At 38.4% G+C, this 12,547-nt stretch overlaps 1 protein-coding gene across 2 annotated transcripts in view; it reads left to right on the top strand.

Annotated features, from left to right (window-relative positions):
* PCDH19 (protocadherin 19) overlaps positions 1 to 12,547 on the top strand; it is a 107,224-nt gene that overhangs the window by 63,061 nt on the left and 31,616 nt on the right. For both annotated transcript variants that reach the window (XM_017666133.3, XM_017666142.3), the window contains exon 5: positions 45 to 217. In XM_017666133.3, the coding sequence (XP_017521622.1) occupies positions 45 to 217 (173 nt within the window). The remainder of the gene's footprint in view (positions 1 to 44; positions 218 to 12,547) is intronic.

Genomic DNA, 12,547 nt, shown 5'->3' with positions numbered 1-12,547 from the left:
CAGATCTATCACGGTTGTAAATGATCATTCTTTCTTCAACCCAGCAGCTCCACCTTCAAGGACTTGGAGGGCAACAGCCTGAAGGATAGCGGACATGAGGAGAGTGACCAGACTGACAGTGAGCATGATGTCCAGCGGAGCCTGTATTGCGATACTGCTGTCAATGATGTGCTGAACACCAGTGTGACCTCCATGGGATCTCAGATGCCTGACCATGGTAAGGGCTGGTGGGATATAAGTTGCAGCCATAGATTCCAAAGAACCCAGAATGTTTGTTGGCATGCTGTACTACTTCACTGTAATGAATGTGTTGTCAAGGAGTGCACTGTGCTCAGCCTCAGCAGCATCTACAGGGTTTTGAGATGTCCTGATACCTGACCAGATTTTCCTTCATACTCTGAGTGGGTCCCCTGGGATTGTATAATGTTCAGGCATACATGTAAAATCTGACTACACATACATAGTTCACACATTCTCTTCAATAAGAACTGCACTGAGCACATAGCAAATGAGCAGATGCCTTCTCAACAGGAATAAATGCCTCTTTTTGCTTTAGTAAGTGAATTCAAGTGATCAGTCAAGTTGCACTGAACACAGCACTAATGAGACCAAAGGGGTGAGTTTATTTTCCTATCAGGCTGGTTAACTTTACCCAGAGAGACAGTCTGTTCTCTGACCACAGATTACATACCCTTCACTGAGAAAGTACCAGATCTCCCATTTTGTCTGTGGGGCTGCCATGCCAAATTTCTCTCGCTACTACACCAGCCATTGGTTGTGGGGAAGCCCAGGGTAAGAAAACATGGCTGACTCAATGTAACATTCTGTGCATGTGAAGAACACCTCAAAGCACATGTTAGGAGTGGCATCTTCATGTATGATGAAGAGTCGATCTATTTTTGTGAATTCAGCCACACATGCTTTAGCAAGAGTAGCTATTTAAAACTAGGCATAAACCAGGGTATAGAAACATTAGTGGAGTTCAGCTAAGGCAGAATGTTCAGATGGACTTGGGCGCAAATGTCATTTTCAATATTTTACAAATGTGAACATGCTAGGCAAACAGCCTTTTTCAATTAAGAACTATGAATCCAGCTTGGTGTTTAAGCTCAATGGAGCTTCAGAATTCCTGGCTATGTCTTGAGAGAAGCTAGACGAAAGCTCAGCTGGAAGCCCTACTGCTAAAAGACTTAAAGATGAGAAAACAAAATATGGTGATTATGTGCTGGTCTTCAGCTGTTTCATTTCACCGTAAACATCATTAAATGCTTTTGTTTTGGTCTTGTAAATGAATCCAAAGGAAAAAAAATGCACGATCTACAAAATAAAATGTTTTCCATGGGGCAAAAAAAGTCACTGTAGATTCTATTAAATTTTCTAATCCATTCCCTCCCTAGCAGCCCCAAGTGTCAAAGTCTATAATATATAGAGGTCACTACTGACTGTGCACTCTGCCTCCCTAATTGGTGAGTGGTGACATCCACATAGATAATATACTTTCTGGGCAACCTTACTAAGACTAAAGATGAAAAAATTAAGCATGTATATAACTGAGACAGGGATAATTTAATTTTCAGAGGATTAGCAGTGTGTCACAGGATACAGACTGATAATGTATCATTTACTAGTCTTGTATCTATCTCAAAGAAATGCTTTTTCATTTATATCAGAAAGTGTTTTAGTTAGATGCTCTCTGAAGTGAAATGACTCCAGGAAAGGAAATTGTCATAATTGATTCTCACTTTATGCCTGGCTAGAATAGCATCTGTTTTAATTTTTTGTCATAGTTCTCTGGGAAAACAGTATCAGTGGACTGCAGTTAGTTTATCTGAGGTAGTGTTTTTTACAAATGGGATTTATTGTGTGTATACACACACACACACACACACACACACACACACACACACAAACACACACACTATGTAGACTGTATAACAATGAGAGTATTCTAAAGCAAATGTGTGGCATTATCCCAAGACTCTCCTGCATAGAAGATGATTACACACACACACACATGCAAATGAGTTTTTGCCATTCCATTTTGGCAACACTCACATTTTGTTTCTCAATATTTGATTTGCATGTAGGTATCTTCACTTTTTCCAGTATTCCAGCAGTCACAAAACCTTGAACCAACCCTTGGGTTTATTCTTTTTAATTTGGTTGTGTCATTAAAGTTTACGTACAAAGGCAATTCAGGACTTGCTTTCATCTTAGGCTCTACCTTATGATATTCCAGTATTTCTGCACTTTCTATGATACTCAATTGTATTCCAAACCAACTCTAGCCTAGTCACACAGATTGGGTCACCAGTTCCCTGGGGTTGAATATCGCTACTGCAACCAATAGCAACAATCTCAACAGTTAACATTTTATAGCATTTTACTATCCCAAACCTGGATTCACATTAAAAATGTTTCTCATTTTATCCTAAGGAACAGTGGTTGAAAGGCAATCACTGAGCAATTTTAGCATGCATACCTGCTTCTGTCACCATTCTAACTAGGAACAGTTCTAGGTAGATTCACTCCAGAGCAGTATGGTATTACTGCTTCTGAGGACTACCAGTTTAGAAAGGTGAGGAGGGAAAATAGAATCTCCTCTGGACTCAGACCTGCACTGAAAGTCTCCAAGATCCCTTGAAGGAAAAAAAAAGTCCCAGGTCTTTTCAGTTCATTGATACTGTGATATTCATCTCAAACCCAAGTGTTCTGAAATCCTGTGGGTTCCAGACCTGCACTCTTCTTGAGGTTTGAGTGGATGTCTCTGGAGAAGAGCAAGGGTTATAATGATCTTGTCAGACTAAATCTGTTCCTGAGAATATTTCTTTTGGTCTTGTCAGAACCACTCCAAAGTTGGACCTAATATATCAATAGAGTGTACCTTGTATATTTCTTTTGGGGAATTTGGCTCATTTCATGTCTGTAGCTATGTGATGTTTCTAATGTGGAGATTAGCACAGCATCTTTCTTTGCACATATATGGACACATGATTGATGGGAATCTCAGGCTTTTCAAAATAAAGATAATTTTATGATCTGTTAATTTCTCCTTGAGCAGGAAGGAGTTGTTCAGTGAACTAATACTGTTTTGACAGTATTTGAGGGATAGGTACAAACTGTATTTGTTCTTCACTTTCTGAGACACTGGAGCCCTGTGCTTCTTCACAGTGCCAAAAGTTCCTTTGGGCTTTGGTTCTTGTAACTTCAGTATAGCGGAAGAATGCTAGCGCAAATGTCAAGGGTGCTTCATGACTCTCAAAGTAAAGGCCCAAATCCCTTAGTTTTCAGTAACCCTTCTCGGAGAACATTCCTAGGGATGGGAATTCAGAATCACTATATTCAACCAAGGGAGGAGAATGTCTGGAATACTTGCATTCAAAGGGCAAAAGTCACGTTGTGTGTTTTGATTGCTCCAATCAAATGCAGCCATGAGCTGGGTCAGGGTGGAGATGAGAGGGAATGACAGGAATCTGTGCTTTCTGAATTATCATCAATCCTGGTATCACTCTCTGCATGCCTAAGACCAGGTCAGTGGGTTGGTGAACTGGTTGAGCTGAATTTCCTGCTTTCCAGGTGACTGAATTACAAATTCATTTACCATCGGCAGTGCCCTTGAATGAATATGTCTCAGCTTGTGCCTAATACTGCAACTCTTGTCATGGCTTCCCAGGTAGGAGTCTTGTCCTATACTTTCTACTGGCATATGGCACTTTCTGGAATGCTATCTTTCTATAGCTCTCAGAGTGCCTTGACAGCAAGTAAATGTTGTCATGCAACAGATTTCACCACCTGATTGGGTTCCTGAGGTTGATTTGGTGCTGAGTTTGGGAGTCACACTCAAATCTTCTAACCAATGCGTTCCCTCCCTGTTATTTGGTAAAATTACCACCTTCTGGAAGGGACACAAATTTTGCCTTATGCAATTTCTGCAGACAATCTCTAAGAAGAGTAAACAACAAGTAGGGTGGTCAGAGGTATCAGAGGCCCATGAGTTTTATTGCATGACGGGATATCTTGGGGCTTGAATCTCTTCCTATCAGGATTATTTCTGGGTTGCATAGTTTTGAGGTAAATAGGTTTCTGTCTCATCCTTGTTTGATGCATGACCATTTGTGGTAACTTGGATATCCCATTATGCTTACTTAAATATGTAGTCCTGATAAAAATTTGGGGTTTATGGGGGTCATGTCCTAGAACTATACATACTAGTTCTAAGCCTAACCAATTTATTTCAAATCACACTCAGTCTCTTACCTTATGATTTTAATTATTGATTATAAATTCATCTGCTGAAAAGATGACTCTAATTGCTATAATATGCACCTAATCTGGAGTTCACTACAACACTGAATTGGTTTCCCTCCCATGTGAATTGACACCAAATGGAAGAAACAGAAATTTGCAATATCTATCTGCTTTTCACATCCAAACACACCCACATGCAATATAATCATTGCTTTATTTCTGGAAGTAGGGTCTTCTGCATTTTACTAAACTTGCTTATTTGCTAGTTTTATCACCTGAATATTATTTAATGTTTGTTATGTAAAACATGGATTTGAAGAACTTGATCTGTACCTCGTGCAACTGCTATTACAAATTAGCCATGAAAATGTTTTGTAGGCTGCGTACTATGCATATTCTCATTTCAATCACAGGTATATTAAGACGTTTACACTTTCAACACTCTACCAACAATGTGTAATTTCATTTCCTCTAACTTTTTAATGAATTGTGATTCAGTGACTGAACATCTCTTCCTTATCCTCTTACCTATCCCCCTGACTCACCTCTCACCTCGCTGAATTTCCAAACACTCATTTCAATTAGTCTCTTGGCAAAATAGGGAATTCTCAATGGAGAATATTTTGTGACATTGCAAAGCACTGTGCTGCTGGGCTCCAGAAATGGTAGCATGGACCAGATGTTCATAGAGTAATTTAAAATTCCATTTTATCAGAATAGCATTTGCTGTCAAAAAGTTTTATCTTTACTTCAACAAAGAGGTTGATTAGATCCCCCTGGACCCAAATTAGCATCTTTGAGGCTAGTTATACTGTTTTGCAATTCATGTGGTTATTTCTCCCCTGATTTTGCTCTTACAGACTCTTTTAAAAATGTCTTCATCCTCTTGCAAATATACCAGGTGAAATGTTTAATTACTTGAACACAGGAATATATATATACACACACACAAACACACACACACACACAATGAATGTATATATGTGACTTTCAACTTTTTTTTTCTTGTCTCAGGTATCCAGTATTCTAATACCAGGCAGGAATAATCCATGCACAGATACATATCATTCACTCATTCAGCAATATTTTTGAGTGCCCATTGTGTGTCTGGCTCTGGGAATTGAATGTGTTAGCTACTACTGTTAGTGACTGCTGAAGTTTCATCTTTTTAGCTTTCCTTATGTGGGATTTACCAAGGTGACCAAGGTCAGCTTAATGATGAAATGAATAATTATTTCTGATTTTAGAAATCATTATAAGAATAGAGTCTGGCATTATTAAAAACCTTATTAGTATTGTGCCAATAAAAAAACAATAAAAAGGGACTGTTACAATCAAGATCTTATTTTTTTTGAAATATTTATTGAAGTATTATTGATATACACTCTTATGAAGGTTTCACATGAAAAAACAATGTGGTTACTACATTTACCCATATTATCAAGTCCCCACCCATACCCCAGTGCAGTCACTGTCCATCAGTATAGTAAGATGCCACAGATCCACTATTTGCCTTCTCTGTTTGAGCACAGAATTTTATATAAGGCACAACTTAATGGATATGCTGACTTAGGTAACCCTGTTTCAAAGGTGGTTGATTATTGGTTCAGATACAAGAGGTAAACTGGGAGTCATGAAAACAGGAAATTACAAATAAGATGCATTACCTACTGTGGGTACCCCTCACAACCACATCTAACAAAACAAAAGAGCTTAACAGGGGTCGGTATTCACGGTTCCCTTTTTTTTTTTTTTTTGTGAGAGGGCATCTCTCATATTTATTGATCAAATGGTTGTTAACAACAATAAAATTCTGTATAGGGGGGTCAATGCTCAATGCACAATCATTAATCCATCTCAAGCTAATTCTCGTCAGTCTCCAATCTTCTGAAGCATAACGAACAAGTTCTTACATGGTGAACGAATTCTTACATAGTGAATAAGTTCTTACATGGTGAACAGTACAAGGGCATTTATCACAGAAACTTTTGGTTTTGATCACGCATTATGAACTATAAACAATCAGGTCAAATATGAATATTCGTTTGATTTTTATACTTGACTTATATGTGGATCCCACATTTCTCCCTTTATTACTATTATTATTTTTATTTTTAATAAAAGGCTGAAGTGGTAGGCAGATGCAAGATAAAGGTAGAAAACGTTAGTTTAGTGTTGTAAGAGAACAATTGTAGATGATCATGTGTGTGCCTGTAGACTATGTGCTAATCCGAGCTAGACAAGGGCAATAAAACATCCACGGATGCAGAAGCTTTCTCTCAAAACAGGGGGTGGGGGTGAGGATCTAAGCTTCACCACTGTTCCCCGATTTCTCACCTGATGGCCCCCCTGCGACTGTGCCTGTCTTAGGTTGTTCCTCCCTTGAGGAATCTTACCCGTCTCTGGCTAACCAGTCATCTTCTGGGGCCATACAGGGAAATGTAATCAAGATCTTATTTTTAATGAGAGTGTCATGAAAGAACCTTCCTTGATGTGTTGATTTTAATAATATCACAATGGTAAACATTTTCTTTTTAAATTCATGCTCTGAGGTTGAACTTCCTGCTCACTTTTAGTTAATGTCACTGTAAGATAGTAGGGTTAACCCCTGACATGCCCAGTCACCTTGCAAGTTTAGAGGCACTCAGTGGTACTCAATGCCCAGTTTCCCTTTTCATCTGATGTCCAGTAACATTATCTGTTCTCAATCTCAACAATAGCTGTGCAGGTGGGAGGAGAGGTGACAGGTGGATGCTTTTGTTTATTTCAGCTACATTGCTGCACCAGATAATTGGACTCCTTCCAAAGCATTATTTACACTTTACTGGCAAGACAGTCACTGGAATAAATAGTTGTCCTAACTAATGGAAATATTCATGCTATTAGCAGTTGTTTGCTAGCATTATTTTGGCATGGGCCCTGTGGTTAGAGAATTCTCTTTTTTTCTTTATTAAAGTATCATCGATATGCAATTTTATGAAGGTTTCACATGAACAACATTGTGGTTTCAACATTTACCCATATTATCAAGTCCCCCCCAACCACACTGAAGTCACTGTCCATCAGCATAATAAGATGCTATTGAGTCATTACTTGTCTTCTCCATGCTGTACTGCTTTCCCCTATATTGTGATTGCAAATTATAGTGCCCCTGAATCCCTTTCTCCCTTCCTCCCCACCCATCTTCCCCAAACCCTTTCCTTTGGTAGCCACTAGTCCCTTCTTGGAGTCTGTGAGTCTGCTGCTGTTTTTTTCCTCCAGTTTTGCTTTGTTTTCATACACAAATGAGTGAAATATTTGGTACTTACATTTTTCCACCTGGTTTATTTCACTGAATGTAATACCCTCTAGTTCCATTCATGTTGTTGCAAATGGTAGGATTTGTTTCTTTCTTACGGCTGAATAGTAGTATTCCATTGTGTATATGTGCCACATCTTCTTTATCCATTCATCTACTGATGAACATTTAGGTTGCGTCTACTTATTGGCTATTGTAAATAGTGCTGCAATAAACATAGGGGTGCATATATCTTTCTGAATCTGAGAAGTTGTTTTCTTTGGGTAAATTCTTAGGAGTGGTGTTCCTAGGTCACATGGTATTTCTATTTTTAGTTTTTTGAAGAACCTCCATACTGCTTTCCACAATGGTTGAACTAATTTACATTTCCACCAACAGTGTAGGAGGGTTCTCCTTTCTCTGCATCTTCGCCAGCATTTGTTGTTCCTTGTCTTTTGGATAGTGGCCATACTAACTGGTGTGAGGTGATATCTCATTGTAGTTTTAATTTGCATTTCCCTGATAATTAGCGATGTGGAGGATCTTTTCATGTGCCTGTTGGCCATCTGAATTTCTTCTTTGGAGAGGTGTCTGTTCATATCCTCTGCCCATTTTTTAATTGGGTTATTTGCTTTTTGGGTGTTTAGCTCTTTATATATTTTGGATGTTAAGCCCTTATCATATAAATCATTTATGAATATATTCTCCCATAATGTAGGATGCCTTTTTGTTCTGCTGATAGTGTCCTTTGCTGTACAGAAACCTTATAGTTTGATGTGGTTAGAGAATTCTTTAGAACAGTTCTGTTCATTTGCTTTTAAGTAGAAACACTTTTCCTCTTTTTTTTAAAATAAAAATGTTTCCCTGATCCACTTGGAACTTATAGTTGTCTCAAACTCCCTGTCTATCTTAAAATTTATTATTATTAATAATTACCTGTAGTAAGGGACTCATTAGTCATCAAGAGAATAAATGCCAGGAGCTTTCTTTACTGGTCGACACTAAGAATTTCTATATTTCCAAACACTTGGAAAGCACTGGAGGATGGAGCCTATATAAAGGGAGTACACTGAACAATTAAGAATTTCATTCTCTAGGAGTTTATGGCCCAATAGCACAAATGGTCCAGTATGGAATAGACTACATAGGATCAGTGAAGAAATTAATTAAGATTATTTGAGCTGGAAAGCAAAATGCATTTCAAAGGACACTTTGGTGTAATGACATCCCTTTAGAGGAGTAATGGAAGCCTGGCCCCTGATGTAGTATGCTAAATAAATTATGTTCTAGTTGGGTGATTTGCTAGGTGAATATATTCCACTTGCTTCATGATACAGCAAGTTCTGCGGGCCATGATGATTAGGGTACTGCCAATAGGCTAACAGATGAGAAGCAAATCAAGTTGTTTTGTAGGGCTAGATCATATGGATTGCTTTGCATACTCAAGAAGTCCACAGAAACATCAATATCATTATCTTCTTTGGGTCTTTCAATCTATTCAGTACTATTTTTGTCCTATCATAAGATGGTTAAGAGCCATAAATAAACTCCACCAGGATAGGAAGGCATGAATCTAAACTTGAATATTTATGAAGTTTTTTCTTCTGTTCGTTTTCTCTTTTAACCTCTTTATTATGAAACAAATATGGGGAACTAAGTCCAGTAATAATTTAAAAAGCAATTTTCAAGAATACTAAAATTGTGTGTCATTTCTTTATCGTATGGGCAAAACACTTGTGAGATGGCTTCCCTCTGTTACCATAGACGCTTTTTGTCATCCAGGGTCAGGTCTTTGCCTCAGCTATCATTGGTCTCTTTCTTTACCAGATGGCTCATCGCCTGTTTAGGTTGGGCCAGGGAAAGCTAATTTGACACATCCACTTTGGAAATGTGGCTTTTTGACAAGAAAGTCTTTTCAATTTCTCTCCCTACAAGGCTTACTCCTAATAAGAGTCCAGTCATGGGAAAAAATTACCAAGCACCAGATTGGAAAATGGTTGAAATGGCTTTTAGAGCCATCAGAAAAGTTGCTTTCTTAGAGGATACACAGCTCAGTATGGGTAGACAAAACAAATTATTTTGTAACTTCGCAGGGTGGAACATCATAAACCAATTATGCTGCCATGTAGAGAGAATACAAAGCAGTTGCCCATGGCTTGGGTTAAAGATATTTTCAATGAGATGCCATGCTCTAGAGTTGTTTTAGAGCAAATCCCATGGGGCTGGACATTTGTGTGCAGGTGACAAAGTCAGAAGGGTATTGTGGGATTTTAGGTTTTATGGTGAATGCTGGACATCTCTCAAACCCTGCAGGTCAAAGATCTACTCTGTAGCTGGAGAAATATGAGAGATGGTGTGTAGCAGAGGTGATTTGAAAGGCTCTGAATCCAGAAGGGGCCAAAGGAGTTTATCAGAAAATGAACTCTTTGTGACTGAATTCACTCAGTTTTGTCTCACTGAGGTGGCCTCATGAGAGACAGTCTTTAGAGGGGTCCAGGTAATCAGAAATAACAGTTCTACTTCATTACTCTTCACAACAGTGTAGACAAAAAACTTGCAAGCTGTGAAATCTGAAAAAATAGATGGTACTGTTTTATCATTAGTTCTTTTTTAACCTTAGTAATGTCCACTTCAATGGCAAATGAGACTCTTGAGGTCCTTGTCTTAGTTTTACTGGAAGATTTTCAATTTGGTGGGATTTAGAACCTTAAAACACATTCATCTCCTCCTACCCCAGTTAGCTAAGCCTTAGGTTCTTTCTAATTCATGGTCTAGTACCTAGGCTGTAAGCCGTGCAGGAGGGCAGCTGTAATGTGTTAAATAAAAGAATAACTTATTATGTTGCTTCCATTTTAAATAGGTGTTTGTAAACAAACATTGTTGTCATCACCTGGAGAAACTCAGTAGCCTTAGTTGATTGCAGCAAGGCAGCTTCCCAGCTGTGAGTTTGCAAAGTTAAATCCAGTGCCACAGATACATTTTCCATTTTCTGTTTGGCCACTTTCTCCACCTCTAAGCCCATATTGTCCTTCCTTTCTATCCTTAGCTTGGATAATAGATGTTTGGCCTTGCTTTCTTCCTTCCTCTTTCACCCTGTATAGAGTTCCCAATGTGGGTGAACAATAGAATCCTCCCCTTTTAATAATGGAAAAGAGGACAAAGAGGAATGGCATAGTTTCCAATATGTTTAGACTGGTCAAAATGTTCTAAGGCATCACCACCTGCTGTTTTTAATCATTAATGAGGCTGTCAGTTGCTGTAATCTGGGTGGTGAACCAAAAGAATGGTTTTGATTTTAATTTAATTTAAGAATCAGCTTATTGAAAAAAATGCCTCCAGCTTAAAAGAGTCAGGTTGCCCAGTGTTGATAAACCAAAGCAAGTCAGATGAGAAGCTGAACCATCATTCATATATGCAAATGTGGAATGTTTTAAGCTTGGGGAACTATGACTATTATCATCACTAGCTAGAAAATTTAGTCACTTTAATTCAAGGAGCCATTTTATTCCAGAGACATACTTCATATAAATATCTATTCCTTTTTTTTTTCTGGAAGAAAAACTGATGCATCCAGGATTTAAAGACTTTATTAGTCTCAGAATCAAAACTGATGGCAAGGTCCAGAGTGAAACCCAAAGTGCAAATTCTTTTACTTGACTCACTGATCATTAAAGTATTTGTACATTTTTTTTTGAGAGGGCATCTCTCATATTTATTGATCAAATGGTTGTTAACAACAATAAAATTCTGTATAGGGGGGTCAATGCTCAATGCACAATCATTAATCCACCCCAAGCCTAATTCTCGTCAGTCTCCAATCTTCTGAAGCATAACGAACAAGTTCTTACATGGTGAACGAATTCTTACCTAGTGAATAAGTGAATTCTTACATAGTGAACAGTACAAGGGCAGTCATCACAGAAACTTTCGGTTTTGATCACGCATTATGATCTATAAACAATCAGGTCAATTATGAATATTCGTTTGATTTTTATACTTGATTTATATGTGGATCCCACATTTCTCCCTTTATTATTATTATTATTATTATTTTTAATAAAATGCTGAAGTGGTAGGTAGATGCAAGATAAAGGTAGAAAACATAGTTTAGTGCTGTAAGAAGGCCAATGTAGATGATCAGATGATCAGGTGTGTGCCTATGGACTAAGTATTAATCCAGGCTAGACAAGGGCAGCAAGACATCCACGGATGCAGAAGATTTCTCTCAAAGCAGGGGGGGTGAGGTTCTGAGACTCACCTCTGTTGATCCCCAAATTCTCACCTGATGGCCCCCCTGCGACTGTGCCTGTCTTAGGTTGTTCCTCCCTTGAGGAATCTTACCCGTCTCTGGCTAACCAGTCATCTTCCGGGGCCATACAGGGAAATGTAAAGTTGGTAAGTGAGAGAGAAGCCATATTGTATGCAAAGGTTAGCTTTTTACTTCTTTGCAGATTTATGCCCTGTGGCTTCTATGCCCAGCACTTGTCTCGAAGTATCTTTACCACCTGGAGGAATTATGATACTCGGTAAATTCGATATGAGGTGCGAATTCTATTTAAGGGTTGTAATTAGGAAGAAAGAAGAAAAGTTATAGAGGTAGCAGATGGAAGAAAACATGGGAGGATTGATTATTTCTTTGACATATCTTCTTGTAGAGTAACTTAAGCATGTATAGGTTTTAAACTACTAACTAAATTGTGCACACATATTAACATAATAGGAATACGGTGACATAAACAAAGCAAATCTATAATTACCAGCCATCTCCAGTGAAGCCAAGAAAACCATTTAGACACCCTAGGCATTTGTGAAAATTTGTCTGCGATATGACGGATATTGTCCAACTGTTCTTGAACAGTCTGAGAGAAATCAGACAAATTAAAGCAACCCATTTCTGGGATCTGTTCACATCCCATATGTTCTTTTAACCGTAGATAGTCTATAGTCGTAAGATTTTGGAGTGCTACAACTTGCACCCCTCCCAACTCCTGGTTGAGTTCCAACAGTACAGATCCAGTCAAA

The sequence above is a fragment of the Manis javanica genome, chromosome X (assembly GCF_040802235.1).
Source record: "Manis javanica isolate MJ-LG chromosome X, MJ_LKY, whole genome shotgun sequence".
NCBI classification, from domain to species: Eukaryota; Metazoa; Chordata; class Mammalia; order Pholidota; family Manidae; genus Manis; species Manis javanica.
Note: the sequence above shows the minus strand (reverse complement) of the source record. Positions and strands in the feature narration are given on the sequence as shown.